General features: G+C 38.5%; 1 protein-coding gene across 13 annotated transcripts in view; it reads right to left on the bottom strand.

Moving 5' to 3' along the window:
* The window catches only part of SVIL (supervillin), a 105,368-nt gene that overhangs the window by 50,872 nt on the left and 32,321 nt on the right, over positions 1–22,175 (bottom strand). For 8 of the 13 annotated variants that reach the window (XM_059818699.1, XM_059818707.1, XM_059818703.1 and 5 more), the window contains exons 2-7: positions 18,100–18,166; positions 12,782–12,873; positions 7,725–7,782; positions 7,453–7,604; positions 6,355–7,039; positions 1,484–1,567 (exon numbers count right to left, since the gene is read on the bottom strand). In XM_059818699.1, the coding sequence (XP_059674682.1) occupies positions 1,484–1,567; positions 6,355–7,039; positions 7,453–7,604; positions 7,725–7,782; positions 12,782–12,873; positions 18,100–18,166 (1,138 nt within the window). The remainder of the gene's footprint in view (positions 1–1,483; positions 1,568–6,354; positions 7,040–7,452; positions 7,605–7,724; positions 7,783–12,781; positions 12,874–18,099; positions 18,167–22,175) is intronic. The other 5 variants (XM_059818712.1, XM_059818710.1, XM_059818709.1 and 2 more) reach the window with 2 other exon arrangements.

Raw genomic sequence — 22,175 nt, forward strand, 5'->3', positions numbered from 1 at the left:
GCTTTTGTGTATCACCTAAGACATCTAAAATGTTACACGTAGTGTAACCTGTTTCAGTAAGTGAGAAACAATGTTGAAATTGCCTTAATTGAAAAGCCTTAAAGCCCAAGGTGAACCATGGCATGGCTGTTGCTATTCAGAGGGCTTGCAGGGGAGAAAAAGATTAAAAAAACCCCCACAAAACAGGCATTCTATTTTAAAACATTTCACTACTTTTTAACATGCAAAACTTACAGGAATGTTCCCAAAAGTTACCTTACTTCAGTTTATTTTCTAGAAACACCTCTAGACTTGTGTAACATCCGTGCAAAACAGAGTCGTATTCTACCTTCAGACACTTAATGCAACTCCACTAACGGAAGGGCAAGCACGTGCAGCTGGAGGCAGCCTTTAGTCTATGACTACAACTGCAGGTAAGCTCTTCAGCAGTTTTACAGCCACAGCGAGTGTTCAGACAGCTTACAGGGCGAGCGTTTGTAAATATAGCATACACAGTATTAAAAATGAAAGCCCTGTACTTCCTCCCCTCCCAAATGGGTATAAAAAATGATTTTAATTCTGGGGAAGGAAAGAAACTCAAGTACGATAGAAGACTAGCTCTTTATTTGAAAGTAAGTAATCCAGCTCAAAGTATGTGCAATTCCAGGCTTGCTACCAACAGACATTTTGGAGTTTACATTATTATTAAAAAAACAAGATTTAGAAAAAAAGGCAAATTAATATCTGAGAGAGTAATTCAGGATATCCAAAGTTATCTGAAACACCAACTTTTCTAATATTTTGGTGTTTCTTATCTCTGAGGATTGGTACAGTTATCAGGGAAACTTCTCCAAGTTACTTAAGCACAGAAAGTGTGCTCAGTCTGAAAAAGTGATACTTTAAACTACATGTACTAAGCATTCTCCAGAACACCCACACTGATGTTAGTACTGGGTTATAAGAATTACTTTAATCAGGAACATGGAAAAGATTCTTCTTGCATTGCTTCTCATGGTGGGCTAACTGTGTGTGTTACCAAACTGGGAGAAAGCAGCTGCTTCTAGCTCTGATCAAGATCTTCCTTTACTTTTCAATATAGATTTTTTTACTTCTCTTGTACCATCTCCTTTGGAATTCAAGTAATTAATTGTAGGGAATGCTAAGATGGATTGGTGCGTGGTATAAAAATCTGGTGGTTTGCAGAGTACAAAGTAGGATAAAATAAGAAATTAAAAAAAACAGTGGAAGCCAGAATGATAATAGCTGTGGAAGAAGCTAGAGGCATTTGTACTTCTTCATCAAAATACCAATTGGTTATAAGTTACAATAAAAGCAGATGCTTCAGAAAAGTTTCAACAGCTGTTTATCCACAAGAAACAACACTTTCTAACTTGCTGCTGTTAAAGGAAAATTAAAGGCAAGTGTTAAATGAAGACAGAGTAAAGGGAAAGAAAGGGGAGGTTTGTAGTCTGATTGTTAGCCACACAGCTACGTTTTATGATACCTGGAGGGCCAGCTGATAAGTGAAGGTGTGTCCCCTTCCGAATCTTTCTGAAGAAACCATTCAGGTTTTGCTTTCCCTGCACTACTACAGAAAACAGAACTTCAGGTAATTTTTTGAGATCTCAACACATGCTCCCGTTGCTTCTCCCAGTCTTCCCTCCCCACAGCTTTTTTTGTTTTCTAATTGCTCAATTACAGAGGAGTGTTCACGAAAATAAAAGCACAGCACATTAATCAAATTGAAAGGTGATAAACCGTGAAACAAACTATCATATTGATTCCACAAACATCTAAAAGGTGTTCTGAGTTAAATATCCTGCAAAGGTAACTTTACCAAGCGTACATTGTCCAGAATTTGAGAAGTGAAAGCAACTACACAATCTTATTTTTGCCATTTGCCGTTGCAAATCAGTTTGAAGGGTTTACATAAGGACACCTGGAAAAGTTGCTAAAACCATTCCTTTAATTTGTGGTTTCAAGTGGTAAAGACTGCTGTGTCCAAAACGAAGTAGTAACATGAATTTAATGAAGTTAGAAATTCAGATGGCTATGTCATACTTCCTAAGAAATGCTCAGGAGCAGCTCAAACCCCTCTCTTCTCTTGTAGTCCCATATCACAAAAGCTTCAGAAATGCAAACCCAGTTAGCTCAAGTAAAACATGCGTTGTCACCGGGTGACTGGGGAAAGGAAAAGCTTAAAAAACAAAGTAACCCCCAATTTGATCTTGTCTTGACTTTATTCTGTTTTCATTTTGGAGCTGAAAGCATAAAAAGAAACAAGAGCACTGCAAGCTTTTAAAAGCCCTACAACAAAGTGTGTCTGTAGACTACCTACGTACAGTTTCTCAAATACTTTCCTACTGCCCACCTTCATCTACAGTCCCTCAACAACAGTAGATCAAATACTTTTAACCTTGCAAGCACAAACTCTCCGGCCACGCTAACATTTACAAGCAAACTCCCTGGAGGTGACAAATGGCCAGGCTGCTTTCCATTACCTATAGCTATATCTGAAAGAACTCCTCGCATTGCAATAGAGCCATTTGGGATGAAAATCCCAAATTAAGCTCCAGGTCATCTAATTCAATTTTTCTTAGATGGTCCTCTAATAAAAATAGTTGAAAAAGGTCAAATCAATGACTGCATTTACTACAAGTAAGTTTAAATTTGAGAACTCACCTACAGTTGTCACCTTATCCAAATCAAGCTTAGAACAAAGTCAAACACCAACTGTTAAAACACCTTTTGCTTTTCCAAGTGTTTTTAAATTCCTAAATGAACTGACCAAGTAGGAGGTAAAAACCTTTCACAGGAGCTGACCAGGTAGCTGGAATTGCTTCGAAGCAAACAAACTTCCTTCTTGTCTCTTAATGTGTACTTTGGCACATTTTTATAGAGAGCACGGCCCAAGCAGCAATCATTTGTACTTGATTATTTGTCCTTTGAAGAGCGCAGTCAGAAGAACACAAGCCATGTTTTGAATTTAATCAGCCACTTCAGCAGCCAAATGCAGGCAATGTCAAATGATACCTTCTCAGCACTTTGTTGTCTTCTCAGTGATGGATAATAGGATTAATTATTAAATCGTCTTAGGACTGAAGGCACAAAGCTTTCATATGTATTCCAAAGCAAGCTGCATTTATTTTCCAATTAATTTAAGAAAAACAGTTTTGCTACCTATATAATGTGGAACTGACTTCAAAACGGCAGCCACCTGGAAAGTTGGCATTAGCCCTTGTTTGGCTTGTGCAAATGGCCTTATAGGATACTACCACACAGTAACTTTAAACAGACTGCATGGAAATAGGCAATGACTTCTTTACCACTCAGAAACAGGGACAAGAGTTTCTGAGAGGTTATTCTTAAATCTCTGAATATCACACCAGTGAGTATGCACTGGAAGTTCTCAGGGGTCTTAAAATGAAGAACGCGCTCTTGGCAACTTGGCCCTTAAAATACCACCTACTGCCTACACACATATCCAAACGAGACCAAATCCTAAGTTTAAACTCTGGGCTGCTGTAAGAGCTACACCACATCTTGGTGGGTGAAGATGATGTCCTTCAAAAGATAAGACAGACAGTAATTGTGGGAAACCTGTTTTACACAAATACTGACCCAAGCCTTGTCCAGAAAGAATCTGAAATCAGTGATAATGCAGTCAGCAATCTGTATTAAGCTACGATTGATTCCTGCTGCTTTTGCCCCAGTCCCTCATTTGTTAGTTTGGCACTACTACAGAGAAGAGAAGTAAAAAAGACCATACCACAAATGGGATGGAGTTTAAACTCTGGAACTGTCCTAACATCAGAACCCACTTGAAAATGGATCTTACCATTTCATTATCTGAAAACAGAGAACAACTAAGTCTCAAAAACAGGAAGACCTTGCAGAAGGGGCCTGTCTCCAGTGCTTGCCTTAGCGTTTCACACAGCATTAGATCTCACAGGGACATACAACTTGTAACAAATTAAAAAGTATGGCCCCATTAAAAACACTATTCCCTTAATTATTTCTTTTCTGTCAAACTTTTGCAGCATCTTTTATTACAAAAAAATAGGTAATGCCAGAAGTGGCAGCTTTAAAAAGAAACAGGTGGAATTTGTGAAAAATTTTATAATGACTTCAGCCTGCTCAGTCTGAACTTGTAACTGGTTTATAAAGCTGTATTAGAAAAACCACACTTGTTAGCTAAAAATGAAAGAGCTTTATAAGGAGGCCTGATTTTTCCACATTAAAGGCTAATCTGTGAATGAGCTGATTCAGGTGTCTCTCTATAGCCAGCATGCAGTTTCACCAGGGCAACTTCCATCCCACCAATGCTGCATTCAGCACAGCTTCTCCTGTGTTAGAAGAGGTAACAACCTGGAAGGCGTTTCGTTGATTTGACCTCACAGAAACAGGGACTAGGATTGCTTTAGGAGAGTAAAGAAAATAAACCCCCTTTTCACACTGCAGCAGACACATTCTTGACTATGAAGTTTAATGGGCTATTCTTTGCTTTCCTAAGGCTGAAAACTTTGTCCTTTCCTTCACCTTATAAAACGAAAAACCTGCCAAAGGTCCGTTGCTCCAATATCCTTTCCTATAAATAACTGGATTAGTCAAGAGATTTATCTCAAATTGACCATTTGAAGATAAGGGATAATATTTTGTAGCATATGAGTTGAGCCTGCTTTAGAGACAAGTTTTTGGAGCCTGGAATAACCTAGTCAGCTCAAGGAGTTTCAGTACAACTCTGGCCTCAGTTGACTATTTTCCTTACTGTAGTAGCAGAATTGTAAGCTTAAAACATAAACTAAATATAAGATAGTACTTCCTAAGTATGTTGATTTAGTTGCCCTCTGATGGCTTTTTAGAATTTACAATATTCCTTTAAAATTTTGGCCTAATTGGAAGAGTCCAATGATAGCTCGTATAGCCATGTATCCATGCAAAAGAAGGTGAGCAGGATTAGAAGTCCCCTGAATAATGAAAAGCTATGAAAAAAAAATCGTTATGAGACTATTACTGGTGTGTCCTATGCAATAAAGTGAAACAAAAGAAGAAGGCTAACTACATTTGAGCAGTTTACAGGTGCTGTAAATAGATGACTTAATCAATCCACCAGGTGGTTAACCTTTGAAGTGGAAGATTGCTTCCTCATTCAAACTTTAAGGTATACTTATATAAGTTAATAAGAAAGGCCACAACAAATAAGAATCAGGTTTTATGATTTTGATGGGAAGGATAATGAAGTCCAGTCAAAGTAGCTTGTTTCTGAACCTACTGCAAAAAATGCCAAGAAGTGTAAATGGTTCCGTTTATGGCAGTTCATTTCAGTTTTTTAGAAGCAGTCAGCACTGCTCAGCATGATGCAGATGTGTTTACATTTAAGTTCTCATTACAATTTACATCAATTTTAGCTGCAACATTTTAAATTTTTACAGTTATTATTTTCCATCTATCCACCTACCTAGAAATTAAAGAATCACACTTAGAGAAAATCATACTTTTAAAAAATTCTTAGTCACACATTGTTTTCAGTCGCCATAACACTTTGACAGTCTGTTTTTGCACTACAGTGTGAAACTACAACATGAAATTAGTAAAAACTATTTTTTTTTCCTTCTGGAAGAATCTGGTTACCTTATTACTGGAGTAAATTTGTCAAATCTGAAGTAATTCAGCATACCATGAGGGAGGCCATGTTTTCCAAATTCAGCACGGAATTTTAACTCTCCCCTCTGCTCTGTCACACCCCCCCCCCCCCCCCCCAATATTATCTGAAAGATTAACTATCATAGTTCAAAAGGTTTTTTACACTTTCACAGCAGGAAAACAAATCAACTGTTATTTCAAATGACCCAAGACACTTTTCAGCTTTTAACTCTGAGACCTGTTTTATTTTGGCAGAAGCCGTCACGAAGATATTAAAATCTTCACTGAGAAACAACTTGCCTTTACTTGGAAACCCCCACCCAAACAATTACAGGATACAGAGGAAAAAAGTTAAAGGCTTGCTCTAGCAGGTTATGAAAAAAATAAAAGCAGATTTAGAATCGTAATTGCTTCAATTTCTAGTTTGTGTAAGTATCTTAAACATCAGCTATTCCACTCACCCCCAAAGGGCCTAATTTTAGCATATATTCTATAAATATAAAGTGAAACCAAGGACATATCTAATCATAGAAATAGATACCCACTTCCTTGTATCAGAAATACACTGTGATTCAATAAACCCAACCAGTCCAGCCTGAGACATCCAAAGCCACTAAATACATTCTTCAAGGGTAACAAATACATTCTCATAAATACTGTAGACACCGCTGCAGAAGGTGGCTAAGATAAAGGAATCTCCTGTATAAACAAACAAATAAATATCATGCTTACCTTTGTCTGATGTTACTGTGCAAGGGCTGGTCATTCTGCAAATGGATTGGTGAGGCTGCCCGCTTTGGTGAAGAAAGGGACTCTCTGGGGGTTTGCTTTGACGATATTGGCACTTCGTTATAGGAGGAAGATTCTCGTCCAGAAAGTGAAAGGGAGACAGAATTATCCAAGGTTGCTGAAGGGTCAGAAGCCTGTCTAATGGCACTGTCATTATCTGCTTTTCTATCATTCTTTTCATTTGAGAGGTCTTCTTTATCTGGAACACCATCTTTTTCATGTCTGCAGTACTCTTTGGATTCAGAAATCAGACTCTTTGACTCCTTCGTCTCAGTCTTGGACAAATACAGGGAGCCACAGTCCTTGTTTTCATCATCTTGCCTTTCACTTTTCGCTCCCTTTCTTTCCACGCTGTCGGGATCTTTCCTTGCCCGTGTATATCTGGATGAGTAGTCAGAATCCAAATCAGAATCAAGAGATAGTCCGTATTTTTCTGCCAGCTGGCGCCGCCTCTCTGCCTTGTACCTAGCTATTCTTTCTGCTTTTGACTCTAGTTCCTGGACATCCATGTTTCCTGTACTATACAAGGGCTCTGTATTACCTCCTGTGACTTCTGCTCGGTATCTGGATGATCTGGGTTGTTTTTCTACAGAAGAATCTGAAGTTTCCTCCTCTTCATTTGATCTTCCTGCCAAAAGTACAACGTATATGAGCAAGTCCACCCCAAAACTCCGAGTACCCTACCCACCATTCACATTGAGTGAACTAAAAGCTTCCCATTTTCTTACAAATCAAAGTGTACTAGTGACTGCACAGACACATTACCTTTTTACACTTATGTCTCCAAAAGCACATACAAATGATGAAGAAATGTGTATTGGTTGTAATTCTTTAGGAGTCTCATATCAAATTATTATTGTTTTAACACAATATGGATAATCAACCTTTTTCAAATAAGCAACTGGAGAACTAAAAGGCAAGTTAAAAAAAACGCTGACCACACCTTTTCTATAAAACTTTTCCCCATGAACTGCACAAATGATAGGGTAGTAAACATGAAGTAATTTAGCAATGCAAGATTGACTGATATATACTACTTACCTAAGTGGGGACTGTATGGATCAGTTGCACGCATATACCTTGGTGTATCTTCCTCTAGTAAACGGTGTGTGACTGATCCTGGACAGTTTTGTAGAAGCATTGGTTGTGTATCATTTTCAATTCCCTCTAAGCGTCTAGCTATTCTCTCTTTTCTGAAAAAGATGTGAAAAATGTGAAATCAGGCATCTTTGAAGATTTGAGGGGAGAGTTTCTAAGAGGAGGTAACAAAACAAGCTGTGTTTTGTTTTACAGGCCAAAGACTTTTTTTTTACCTTTTCATTTCCAAAAAATCTTGGTTGTTTGGTTCAAACAGTTTTCTTAATTCTGAAACTGAGACAACAAAAGATTATACAGTTTATAAGCTACTAAGTTTCAGAAACTCACAGAAACTTGCTAAAATGCTTTAGAATAAGAAGGAACAATCAAATAAAGTTAAGAGGTTTGAAAAAGCTTTTGTCAGGGAACAAGCATTTTCCTCTTGTTTTCCTAGTTTATTAAGCTTGCATTGTCAAAAGTGCATTAGGCACATAGGTGTAAACACCAAGGAGTCCTCCCCTCCAGGTACTTCCAGGCTAAGCTAGAATCTGCTATGCATCCTAGTAGTTTTCAAGACCTAGTATAAACTGGGCAAGTTGTATTTTGATCAGCTGAGGTCGAGTTTACACGCTATAGTAACCCCTTTCAAAACCAGGTAGCATGGAATTACTGCTCACCCTGTCTACACAAAGGTTGGGGACTGACTATGTTTAAAGAGAAACAGTGTCCCCTATTCCTTACCTTCCTCCACTCCCTTATATTGAGCAAATCCCAAGAATCCCAGTGACTTATAGTTGGAATGAAAATTACTGTGTACTTTCATGACACTCCTGCATGGTTCATCACTTTCTACTTTTCTAATTTTCCCTTGTGATTTTAATAGGACATACTTTCCTTCTCTCCCCCTAAACTGTTTGGTGGTGTTATGTGCTAGTAGACAGCTGTCACAGTTTACAAAATAGTAGTGAACCAACAGGAGGCATGACAGATGAAGTAATCCCTATATATATACACATATGTGCACAGTTATCAGTGATGTTTGCAAACCGCACTGGAGCAGTGAGTGCTACATAATGAGCGTGGTGTGACTTCTTACCACCAGGAAGAGAAACCATCCAGGCTGTCAAAGGATGCAGTGGATTTGGGCAGGGCAAAAAGTGTGCTTAAGAACACCCCCCCCCCCCCCCCCATCATTGCCTTAGCAAAGATGTGGTGCTAAAAGCTGTGTGTGCATATTCTGATGCAACGCACCTCTGGGGTTCTGATCCTGTTGACCCAGGGATCAAAAGTTAAAGCAAGCTAAAGTCTACAGCCTGCTAAATCAGCCCTAGATTGCCATCAGAAATGCCTGATGAGTCAGGAGTGTCTAGCAGACACTGTTCCACACCACTACAGAGGTAAATCTATCAGCTTTTTTCCCTACCAGACTTCATCGCTCTAGATACTTAGAAGATAAACATTATTGAAAAACCACCCTTTTAAAGGTCAGATGCACCTTCTCTCCCTTTCCTCTACTGCAAGAACTTATATGCATAGCTAAGTCAGAGTTTCAGCTTAGCTGACACATATCCAGGAAGTTTGCTGTAGTCAATACCAGTGCTCATACCTCATAGATACAGATAGATACTATTGACATTGTCATATCAAACTTGCATGCTGAAAAGCTACTAGGACTGCAGGTAAAATGTCTCGGATCAGCAAGAATGAATGTATTCTGATCATGACTACTCAGAGAAGCAAATGAATGAGGTATAAACATAGCATGTGAGGCAACAGATGGGTGCCTGCTGAAAATGTGCGATTACCAAGGGAAAGAAATCAACTGGGCCACTCTCCAAAACAACTCCTTTAGTCTACATTTTTACAGAAAGCAGACTCAAGCTATCTGCTTCAATTTCTCAAGCCAGGTTAGCTCAGATTGTAATCATGCCATGAAAAAAATCTAATACGTACACATTTGATGCAACTAGCAGTGCAGAGTAGCTAAGTATGCAGCCACTTAACAGTGCTAACCCAAGGGACACCTCTTCCATCCCCAGTTTCAACATCTGCAGCAAAGCAGATTGAAGTCTACGATGTTGACCAGGTTGACAGTGCAAGATAGCCCCTGAAAGTCAGCAAGCTCCAGGCACAGATCTCTGGAGATAGATGGGAACTGGACTTGGGCAATGTAAAATCTGGATCCTGAACCAACACCGAAGTAAAGATGAGCACTTACTTACATTGTGTTTTCATAGACTTTCTCTCTACGAATAAGCAGTTCCTGCTGCTACCCTGCCTACTCAAGCTGTGCTAGCAGTGAAACTGTATTAAACAGAGAACTTAACCGTATGAAACTAGCCTTTGTCTCACATTCACACCAAAGGAAATGATTTCTCATAAATACTTTGCTCTCACCTTTGCCAAATCTACTTCTGTTTAAGTTTGTTCCTCTGGCTGTTAGAGTCTTTCTGTTCCATCTGTTGGCTATACATACATAAAATGGTCAAAACAAAACCCATAATTGTTCTGCCACTTCAGACAGGTCAAAGGCCTCCATAGCTCACAGTTAATAAAACCACATTCCATCCAAATCCTGATCATTTTTCTTCCCTAGTCACCGATTTATACAGTCTCTAAAACCATCATCAGAGAACAGGTCTTTTACACAGCTTTAGCAAAGCTTTAAAGCATAGCTTCATATACTATTTTTTTTTTTCCCCAAAAAAAAGGAAACTTGACTATAAGTCGTCCGCATACAAGAAATGTGGAACATCCAAAGAACTCCCAGCAGCATTAGCTCAACACTGTTAGCTGAAGTTCCAGAGATTCTACTACCGCTTTGCAGCCCTAAAAAGAGCACTGGCCTCATGAAGCATCTCTCCAACACCTTCCCAAACAAGATGGGACAAAAATAGCATGGGACTACTCTATGCTGCCTTACACTTTTTCCACACTTGAGATTCCAGACAGTAATTTCAGCTAGGTTGGCCAACATCTGAAGAGCTTTTTTGTGAAAGTAGTTTCAGCAATATTCTTCTTCTGGGGAGGTGGGGAAAGGAAGCACAAAAAAGCAAAATAAGAAGATAAAATGCAGGAAGTCGTCTACTCTAGTGATTTCTTTTTGCTGACTGAAATATTTGACTTCAAAACATGAAGCCAGTTGGAGAAATTTCACTCCTAAGGACACTGGTTGGCCCTTGCAAGCTTAGGTGACTGGGTTTCTCTTTTTTAGTTTACAATATGAATATGTTGGTGCCAATTTCCCATCTGTTCATGGGGTGTTTTTCCACATGACAGTCAGAAACTACACCATTTCAAAGACACCCATGACCACATTAAAGAATAACACTTCTACCTAAAAGGTAACACAAAGATCTGATTCAGCACACAAGAAGAGACTAAGAAGCTTAAAATAATTAATTTCACAGTAAAAGCTCATTGCCTAAGTTACTTCACGCCAACACACTTTGTAAGCACTGTTGGTCAGTATAGTTAAGGGCAACAGGAAGAACAGCCACAGTTCAGGAACAGCTCTGAACTTCAGGCTTTATTTTAGGATGTTGAGCAGGATCCTGTGGTAGGATACCCTCTAACGTAGACTGTCAAGAGGCATCTTAATTTTGGTAACTGTAGACCTTCTGAGTAGAATTTATCTTATAGTACCAGTATTTAGCAAAAGCAGCATCATTCCACATCTCGTCCCAGAATAAAAAACAAAAAATACATTTGGAGTGCACCTTATAAAAATGTTTAAAAAACTCCTTAAATTAAGGTGAAAGATCTCTTATAGAATTCAGAAATCTTTCAGAAATATTTGTTATGGAATATAAATAAATATATTTTTGCTGAAAGCCCTCTTTGATAACAGCAGAGGGGATACATGTGGATAAAGTTGCAAGCATGTGACTGTTTTAAAATACAGAAGCTGTAAAAACTAAATCAAGCCTTCCAAAAGTCCCTGGTAAAGAGTAAGCACATACATTTGTGAAGCCTGAATAGACGTGGATCAAAAGTTTACCTGTCAGAGGCTTAATTCCTCAGAGATGGTAAAAAACCATTTTAACTCAGATATATACATTTTCATTTTGAAGAAAATTTAACACAACAGTGAAGCCTATCAGCCTCATTCCTACCTCCCCCTCTCCTCACCTGGAAAGATGATGGTCTACAAACCAGGCTGGAGAAGTGTTTATCTTCTGTTTACGCTACCAGAGGCATGCTAACATGTTCAATGCTTAACTGTAGGCAGCAACATGTGAGACTACAGCTAGACTCTTTGAACTCAGTTGACTGTAAGGCTAAGTATATGGACTAATGAGGGACTATGTACTCTTACTGACTAGTGCTCTCAGGAAGTCTATATTGTATAAATATCCCTTTTTTCCATCATTGGTCAATGAAGTCTCTTTCTGAACATCTGTAATGATTATATTACAAGAGCAAGCACACCACTTAAATGTTATGCTAGAAGAAGGACTCCTTTCTACAGGAACTCTGCAACAAATGACATTAGAAGAGCAAGCCAGTTCCTTTATGTTGGGATTAGTGCATCTAGCCTTGTCGTTTGTCTGAAAAGGGTAAAAATACCATCAGAACACACATGCAATTTTAACTGAAATTCTGAGATCCACAACATCCCTGAGTGAAGGGAACATCTTTATGCCAGTTACAGGTAGTTCTTCAGTCAAATGTCACCCTTTACTGGTCAAGAACTATTTCCAAGCAGATTGTGATTTCATCTAAATAATTCAGAAGAATTAATTCTTGCCTCTACCTCAACTGTGTCAAAAGATAAAGATGGAACTGCTGTTTTCTTCATAAGTTATTCAGACTAAGACAGAAGTTTGGAAAAAAAATCCCAAAACCCATACGTAGTGCAGGTCCTTTAGCATGCAAGACTAAAATACAGTGTGTAGTCAGTTGGTCATGCAAGCACAGTGATTCTACCAACCACCAAAGGGGACTGGAAAGAGCTGTGACTACAAGCCAAGTTAATACCTTTGAATTCAGTGTTAATCTAACTGTACAAAGAAACCTCCCTGAAGTTTTGAATTTCAACTACTTCTTAACGTACTGAAAACTAGGTAAACAAAACTGAAATTTATGAAGCAGGGATGCAATAAGGCCCTGTAAAAGAGCATTGTGTTTCGTCCCCTGTTTCACCCCGTATGCATACTTCATAGGGAAAAGAAAACTCATTTACAAAACATCTGTGCCTAAGTGATTTTAACTGTGCCTTGCACTTGCACAGACTAAAATTCACATGCTGTTAAATTACCACTTGTGTTCATAAAGTGTCTCCCTTACCTACCTTTCGGAAGTACTGCTAAGAGATTAGCATCAATATCCTTTGTGCTGTTTGCAAGTTCTTCTTTATCTTCAAATGAGAACTCCTTCTGAAAACTGAAAGCAACATCTGGTTTACAGAACTGTGGATGTTTCTGCTACAAGTCAAATAAAGCCAAGATGTAACCAATTTACTGCAAGATAGTCTAACAGAGATACCAAAGAAAATATTTTCCATAAGAATGAAATAAGAAATAACCCCAAGAAACTCACAAAGCCAAACCTAACATAATTTGAAACTTGTTTGGAACTGACTGTGACACATTTTTGCATTAAGTTACTGACTGGAGACTGCCTTCAAAACGCTCTACTAGCAATTACATTTGAAATAATCTATACTGAATGATTCTCCATAAGTATTAAAACATATTTCATGAAATCCAGTACTGTATGTACACTCCACCTAGAAGCCTTCTGCACAACTGCCCTATTATTATTACTGCACTGATCTCTGGATCTTATATGGCTTATGATACACTAATATGAGCAGCAGATCATTTAGTTTTATACCTTGTCATTTCAAAACAGCAAAAATGCCCATTTACATGAGACAAAGTATTTATTTAAAAATGTTCATTAAATATACAAATTTTAACTGTAAAATGTAGGTGTCATAATGGTCTAAAGTAGATACTGTCTACAGAGACTTTTTGGAGGAAGTGTTCCTCCTTGTGAGTAAAAAGAGTGAGATTTTTCTCTCTATTAAAATTAGAGAGAGAACTGATGTATTCTGCCATTATGACTTCTAAACTATCCCAACCAGGCATAAGAAAACGTATACTAGTCTTAAAACCTTTAGTAAAGGTTTTTAGTAACGTATGTAGACAGATGTAACAGATACAAAAACCCACAGTGATCCTAGGCTCTTCATTTTGCCATGGTAGTGATGTGCCATATGATTTACTGTAATTCTGATAAGACAAGTTGCACAGCCTTACTGTTGAAAAATCCTTCCTTAGGACAGTTTTTAAATGGCTTTTTACAGAATTGAATACCCTTTCATCAAGGGTATTTGGTTAGAAAAGAAACAATGGTAAAAAAAAAAATAAAGTTCTGTACTCACTATTCCAGAAGAACGTTTCTCATTGAAAAGAGTTTTAACATATAATGACTAATAACATTTTACATGAACTTCAAGAAGTATATGCTTCTTTACCATTTATAAATAATAATCCATTGTAAGAAGACATTGAGGACAGAATAAAATCCCTGAAATGACAATAAAGAAACTGGGCTGTGTCACATTCAGGCACCATGCCACCTGCTGCAAATTGTCTCCAACAACTGCACTTACAGAAATTATTCCAGGTACTGCCAAGAAAAGCAATGTTAGCCACTACAGAAAATAGGAAATAGAAGATGAAGAGCTGCAATAAGCTGTCCATTACAGAAAACACTTTAATGGAACTAAACAAAAAAACAACATAAAAAAATTGCATACAGCAGCCACAAGCAAATAGGTGCGTGTGTCAACTGAGACTGGGCAGAGACTCAGACAGTTAACTGCATGTTTCTATATGCCTAACACCACACTGCAAACACTCATGATTCTTATTAGCCTCACAATATGTTATTTTCTTATAGATACAGCTTCTGGAGAACTCCTAGGTGGAAAGACCTCCAGTTTCCATTTGAAAACAGTTTCTACTCGTTTTGGGCGAGGATGAGATTGAAAAATGAATAATATTGGTCTGAGGCTATAAATCAAAATTAAAATTTATTTTGTCAAATCAATTTGATTACTTAAGACTTGAATCAAAAGTGCTGAGGGACTCAGCTCATGCCTTTTGAATACCTGGGCTTTATTTAGCAGCATCTCCAATTACTTCCATAATGCTTGTGATAGTGCAGCACCTTAAGTTTCCATAAACATGGGACTCTGTATAGAAAAGCATTAACTCCTACAGCAAAATCCTTGTTTAAATTAACTGTGCACTAACATCCACAACTATGCCTCAGTCCCACGCAAATTTCCAAGGGTAGAAACATACAGAATCAGGACTGGCACTAGCCCGCTGGTCCTAAAAAGAACTGTATTATTGCATTGCTTGGGGATCCTCAACAAACTTTTAAATACTGTATACTAGCTAGGTTCACTCCTGCCCCTTCTTCCAAACTCCAGGGAGTTCCAGGGACTCTGAAGCCAGAGACCCCCCTAAACCCAGTCTAAATGTCTTTCACTGGGTTTCCATCTATTTGTTCTTGTGCCAGTGTTGTTGGTGACCTTACTTATTTTTCTTAACAGTTTTCCACATCTACTCAGCTTCCTCAAGACTGGCTCTCAGTTTCATTGATTATCTGTAAAAATGCTCTCTACCTGTTCCAGTTTTAGGTAACCTTTTTTGTACATGGTGTCCAGAACTGGACAGTCTTGATTCCAGACCTGGGTCTTAGCAGAGTCATAAAAATAGGAATTTTAATAGAGAAAGCATTATTGTATGACTAGCCAGATGAATGCCGAGATCCACCAAACATTTGCCTTTTTATAACTACACTATATTGGTTGCTCAGTCCCGCATAAGAAACTAATAGGCCAAGGCTTTGCTTTCATCAGTTGCAAGTGACGGAAAAAATTATCAGCCCCCAAAGCACAACTGTGCACTTAGTATTATTACATTACAACCCTTTTCTATTACTCCTGAAGGTCATCCAGTTCTTCCGGTACGTGAGCTCCCTCCTCCTTTGTACTGAGGGTGGCTTCCTTTGCTCACTGGCATATTTCATTAAAATTATTTTAATAACCGCTAATGTCTTAAGCTTAACCCTCACTGGGCTACATGGCATCACAGGTTATCTGCTTTGTCAAAGTCCCTTCACAGTTTGCCTTATGCCCTCGTTTTCCATTTCCCTCTGGACAGACTGTCAACTTTTATTTACTTGTTTATTTTTAAATGATTAACTATTTTCATCTACTATTTTATCCACAATGGAGGAGGTTTTCCTCTTCAGAGGTATTTTTGCTCTGTCTTGCAAAGCTGCTGGTGGCATTGCTTGTTTTAAATATTTATTTGCGTATTAGAAATACAAGATGTTTTAAACCGATGTATCAATTACATTGCTTTAACTTGCACGGAGAACTCAGAGACAAAGCACTGCTCTGAAGATGATACAGTCAAGCCAAACAATTGGGTATTTATAGATACATATATAAAATTAGTTCTAAAAATGAAAGTAGGCATATTTAGGACATGTCACAGTATTCAATAAGAACATTCATTAGGAATCTAAATTGAGTCGGAATGATGTTAAAGCAGTTCCAAATAGTTTAAAAAAAAAATATTACAGGAAACTACTCATAAAGGTTTTTAAAAATACGCTCATAAGTAATTCCTCACCAGACTTCCCTTTTTCCTCAGAGGGATCTATCCAGATGTCTCCCTGCTTTATTAGTTTCTCTGCTAAAGCAGCAGTTGCAGCAACAATTTAGTTGCTTAAGCAGAGTCAGACAGTCAGACTTGGATTGCCAAGTATATTGTACCTTCAAACTCATCCACAACCATGGTCTAGAAGTATCACAACTATATCTACTCACCTTTGCTTAACTTCTCAAGTCATGTTATAAATCTAGGTGCAGATTCTGAGCGGCAGCACCAGGAGTTTCTGCACTTAACTGCTAGGCTACGCACATTCATTATTAAAATAATTTAAGGCATATTTGGGTTTCTCTAAATGAAAAAAAAAAATTTAGAAGTTTGCAAGAATTCTTTCTTCTTAGAGACCCTGTTAAATTTCGATACTGAAAGAGGAACTTCTCCTCCTTTGCTTGCCTGAAACACAGCCTGTGATCATGGTTCATGAAATGCAATCAACAGCATGAAGTCCCACAAGTTGGTTTCGCACAGGATTTGTGCGTGGTTTGGCCTCAGGTTCGCAACAAACTCATTATACTCGCCAACGTTCAGGAATTCATACAATTCCTATTAAAACATAGGCAACAATATTTCACCGCCTCAACAGTCTTTCTTTAAAAATGATGTATAGTGTGGCATTAGTAGAGTATTTGACAGTCTCAATAGTTATACCACTCTTGCAACTTCCAAAGTAAGTGGACTTTGGAAGTGGGCTGCTTCTATACATCAGGGATTCCACGCTGAAAACTTAATCTGCTGCAGCAGCATACAGTTTCTAAATAGCTGTCCCACTAACCTAGTTATATGCCCAAAAGCAAGCAGCAGTTTGATCCAAATGACACTGGTAACACTGTCCTGCCATCTGGATTAAAGCTATGGCATATACTGAGATTTTGTGATTGAAACACATGCATGAAAATCTACTTGTATACCTGCCAACTAAGTGCTTGGCATTCATTTTTCTTCTCTTTCTCCACCTCCAGGAGAATTTCCTTCCCTGGACTCTTACGCAAAAGGTCCGTTCTACAGCCATATCCTTCTCTACTACTCTCATTTCTACTTTCCCCTACCTGCCTTCCATAACACAATGTGTCTTGTACACCTATTCCCTCCATCTCACTACAGTACCTAAGAAACAACATGGCAGGGAATCAGGTACACACCAGAAGGTGTGCGCTGACTGAAAAGATGCTTGCAAACATGAGCCTCTGTGCCTAAGGCTGGTAGATTCCTGTGCAGCTGAGTCAACAAAACGGCTGGTTGCTGGGGCAAGAGTCAGTTCCCAACTCCCTGACATCCTCTCTGTGCCGTTATGAATTAGTCCAACAAGCACAAAGGTGGACACCAAAAAGCAGCTGGAGCGAGGATAGGAAAAGAGAGGGAACATGACCTGCCACCTTGCTTAACTGTGAACTATATCCCCTTACTCAGCCTTGTGGAACTGTGCCCTAAGATTACGGGCACGACACAGCATGGCCCTGCAAGGAAGCAGCAACGTCACCTTTCCATTCATCTCTGCAGTGTCCCCCTCCCATGTGCTGGCAAAGCTCTCTGCATGGCTGTATAATTAAATCACCCACTTCAGCCACCTTCTTTTTCAGACAGAACAGTTTTCCAAGCCGGTTCACTAAATATCTGTACTGTGTCTCTGCCATGCAAGGAAAAATGGGCATTTGCAGTGGCAGGAGGCTCAGTGCAGAGTTGGACTCTTCCCTTAGCAGTGCCAGCTATAAATTTTCACATTACTTAGGAGGCAGTTGGTGTTTTCAATACCTGTTCAGATCATCTGCTTTATGCCAAAGCTTGGTCCTGCAAGAGGACCAATAACTATTTTCCCTGAGAAAAGAATAAACGTAGATTCAAGCAATGACTGCAAGTTACAATCGATGGTGCATCCAGTCATATTCATTGGGCAAGAAAAACTTGACCTTACCTTAACGCTCTCTTCCTTTGGAGCAATCGTGAAGGTTTAAATCTGACTGAGTTTTCTTTGTCAAAATCTGTGAAATGAAAAAAACCCACACCATAGTGAAGATGCTTTAATAAAGGGGGAACCTTTAGGAAACTTTTAGGTTATAGTCTCCAATCATAGTCCTTTTCCACTGGAAAAGACTGTACAAAGGCCTTGCCTCTAGTCAAAGGAGCATAAGCTAGCATGTCCAAGATGGTGATAAACCAAAGCCTTGCAAAAATGAATACAGACAGTAAACATACCAAAAGTGTCAACACTTCATGGAACTGCCATGTTCTAATCCCAGTATTCATGGTGTAGCACTGCAGCTTGGGGCTATCATTTAAACTCCTTGATTGAGTTTCCCAGCTTATAAAATGGGCGGTAGACATGTTTATGAAGCACTCTGCAAATGAGAAATGCTGCAAGCAGTGCGAGCCTTTCTGGCTGCAGCCTAGCAATACTATAAAAACTGCATATTCACTGCAGAAGTCGGAGATACCCAGCTGTTGCAACATGACAGAACATCCGTGACAGAAATATTTTTGAAGGTTGTCTACTGTTTGGAAGTTCCCATTTTTTTCTGAATAGCCTTAGAACAGGCTTACTTTCAGAGAGGAACACGTGTTTACACTGAGAGCAAAACTGTGTCAGGTGCAGCTTTATATTCAAAATGTATATATTACAAAGCTACTAGATTCCCAAACCTTTGTGAACCATAACAAGCAATAGGCAATCTCCCCTCTCTTCCCCCAGATTTAACTTCTTCATTTCTGCAGTCAAGAGCATCATCAGAGAGTCTAAACAATGACCAGTGGCAAGGGGGACCAGTGCTCCAAGTACCAGCTGCCTCCATTCAGCAATGAGGATGCTATTAAGAGAGCTTGGAGAACCGCTAGCCAGGGAGCAGGGGAGCACCTGGTCTGTGACTGCTGTTGAAAAACACATGAAGCTACTAATAATTTACTCCCAACGGGAAAATTGCCTTCTGTCCCAGGTGTATTAAGTCAACTACCCCAAGACCCTGAATTAATAAACAGTTGGTCACAAATGCAGTGTTCATTTCATTTTTCAAGACAGACCTGAATATTACACAAACTGGACTTCAGAACATTTCAAAAGCAGCAATAGCCCTTTCACTTTACCTCAGAACTGAGATTTAACTATTTCAAAGAGGAATTAACTGGCAAAAAATATTTTTCACTTATACAAAATATTTTAAAATCTAGGTAGGATGTTTCTTATTTTTGCAGAAAGGGTTTAATGAAACCTACTATAGCTGACAAAATGGGTCTTAATTTAGAGAATGTATCTTTTGTCTATGCCTTTCAAAACTTTTCACCCTCCTCCTCTCTTTCACTGCTTTCTGCTACCTCTCCAGGTAAACACATTAAAAAAAAAGTAAAAGAAAAAAGACCATTTTAACAGCTTGATAAAAAGGCTTGAAATGTGCTAAAAGGCATTTTTTAGGCATCTGCTACAAGTCACTGTAGATTTCAAGCAGCTTTGTTAAAAGCATTCTTCAACTTTAATAGTCAACTTTTTCCTGTTTTTGTTAACATTCATTTTCCCTTTCCAAGTAAATGGAGAATAAAGCACACAGATTACACAGAAACATCTTGTTAGACCAAAACAAAGTATTATAAGAAAAACAGTATGAATGGTATATAAATCATCATGTTTTACACTACAACATTAAAAAGAATACTCCATGCCATAAGTATCCTCTAAAAAGGCCAGATTTACATTACTGTGAGAAGAATATGCAGTAACTTAAAAAGCCCAGCTCAGTATCAGCTTAGCTAATCAGAACCAGCCATATCTTAAATTTATAGCCGTTCTAACAGGATATAACCCATCCCATAGTTTTTGGCACTAAACCAGCTGTCCACCATGAAAGCCACAAGCAGACCACAGAGAAATTCTCCCTACCCTAGCCAAAACTGGAGAGGGGATATGAGAAGGGAAGAAAATAGCTTTCATTGCTTGGGTGGGAGAAGGGCTGCTAAGAGGGGGCACACAAGCCAGTCTGACTCTTGCTACCCATTAAACACATCCAGTAACATTCATACACACCACATCTATAATGCCTCAAAAACATCTTAAAACTTTGCTGTATTTCACAGGGGCAAGGTCCTCTCTTCCCCCCCCCCTCAAACACAGAAAACCCAACCAGACAATTACATTCTGTTACACAGTTTTGATATTTTATGTATTTCCTCCTGTTCAAATTAAACCCCATGTGGGAGGATTAAAGTCCAATAAAACTTACTTACTACAATATGGAAGTCTTAAAATTAAATACAAACACAGGAGAAAAAGTAAAACAACCCTGCTTCAAAAGAAAATAAATATGCCCACAAGAGAAACATCAGTTTAACACAGTCTTAATTCAATGGTTAATTTAAAGAAAAAAACCCACCCCCTCACTGTACCTGATACACAGAAGGAAAACCTTTGCAACAGCATTTTGTTCCTTCTTTCACTGAAGAATTCTAAACATGCTCATAACCACATTAAAACATTTTTAAATATTTGTATTTAAAATTAAGAGTATATTTACTAAAGTGTAAATCAAACTTGCTCACAAGTTTAACCATTTGTTCAGTCCAGTCCCCAACCCTCTTAGGTACAAACTACTGGAAAAAACCACTATCTATAGTTTAAAACATAGGAAATTAAAAATGCTGAATTTAAAAAAAAAAAATAGATGCAACGTTCCAGTATTACTTAGCATATTTACAGGCCGTAAGTCGGTGGCAAGCTAAGCTAATTAAAAGATCTATCTAATCGGATCTTTCAAAAGTGTCCTTTAGGAAATAACGAAGTAGCCTAGGTGACTAACTGCATACTGATTGCTAAAGTAGCTAATGTAGCTGCAGAAGATCCAGTCAAACAATATTTACACATGCATACATACATAGAAGAGAGATTAAATACAGGCAAATGAACTGCATTTTTTTTCTATCTACTTGGAACTCTTACCTTGTTCCTCAGAGTATTTAACATTTCCCAAATAGCTGGAGATCCAAGGATTTCTGAACATGGTTGCACAAACAAAGGATTCGGCAAAGAGAAACTACAATAGCAGCTAATTCTCAACCAGCCACAGCCCTAGGCCTGTCTTAGCAATATCGTGTAGAGATTTTTCATAGCACAGGACTGGAGCTGTCAGGCTATCGCGTCCCAGGGAGTACAGTAAATGCATAGCAATAGGCTGCAAGCTGGAGCAGCTCAAGCCAGTAATCAGATTACAAACAGAAATTAGGCACATGAATGCTAAAACAGATTGGGCAATGGTGATTGGGAGATTTATAATATTACCACTTCAAAGATCCAGCCAAATCACACATTATATTCCTGCAAAATGAATGCAGAACCCCTAAATCCTCATATTTAAAAAAAAAAAAAAAAAAGAAAAAAAAAAGAGGCCAACCCTCCAAGAGGAGGAATAATTCCTTCCTATCTCTAATCAGGATAAACTGCAATGCTTGCTTAAGAGAAACAGCATCCATGCTGCCAAAAAAATGGACTCTCTTAATCATATCATTATGCTAAACATTTTGCCTAACTATTAGTTGGAACGTTTAAAACAGACAAGATTTATGGATAACATATGAGCAAAATTACTGGTGGGGGTGGGGATTTAAGAACAGACACCACAGCTCCAAATATTTTAATTTGAGCCAGAAGGTGTAAAATTGCACAAAAATACTGTCTAGCTACCATATTTTTTTATTAAACAGATTTTATGGATTTTGGATTGAAGAGTCGGAACCCTTTATAGTTCATTTTGAAAGTCTGGAAGTATTTGTTCAAAATGGTGCAATAACCCTGGCTCGGTCTTCCACACTGAACTACCAGATCATCTAACACACACACACACACAAAAGCATCAAATATGTGACTGAAACAGGTCCATGCACTTAACCCCATCCAACCAAAGGCAGTAACTGCCTACTAGCTTCCCTCCAAAAAGATTTCAACTAGTATCAGTAGAAAACTCACCGCAAGGCTGGGGTTGTCAGGACCATGAAAAAGTAGCCTAGAAACACAAG

This window comes from Gavia stellata, chromosome 6 (genome assembly GCF_030936135.1).
Source record: "Gavia stellata isolate bGavSte3 chromosome 6, bGavSte3.hap2, whole genome shotgun sequence".
Taxonomy (NCBI): domain Eukaryota; kingdom Metazoa; phylum Chordata; class Aves; order Gaviiformes; family Gaviidae; genus Gavia; species Gavia stellata.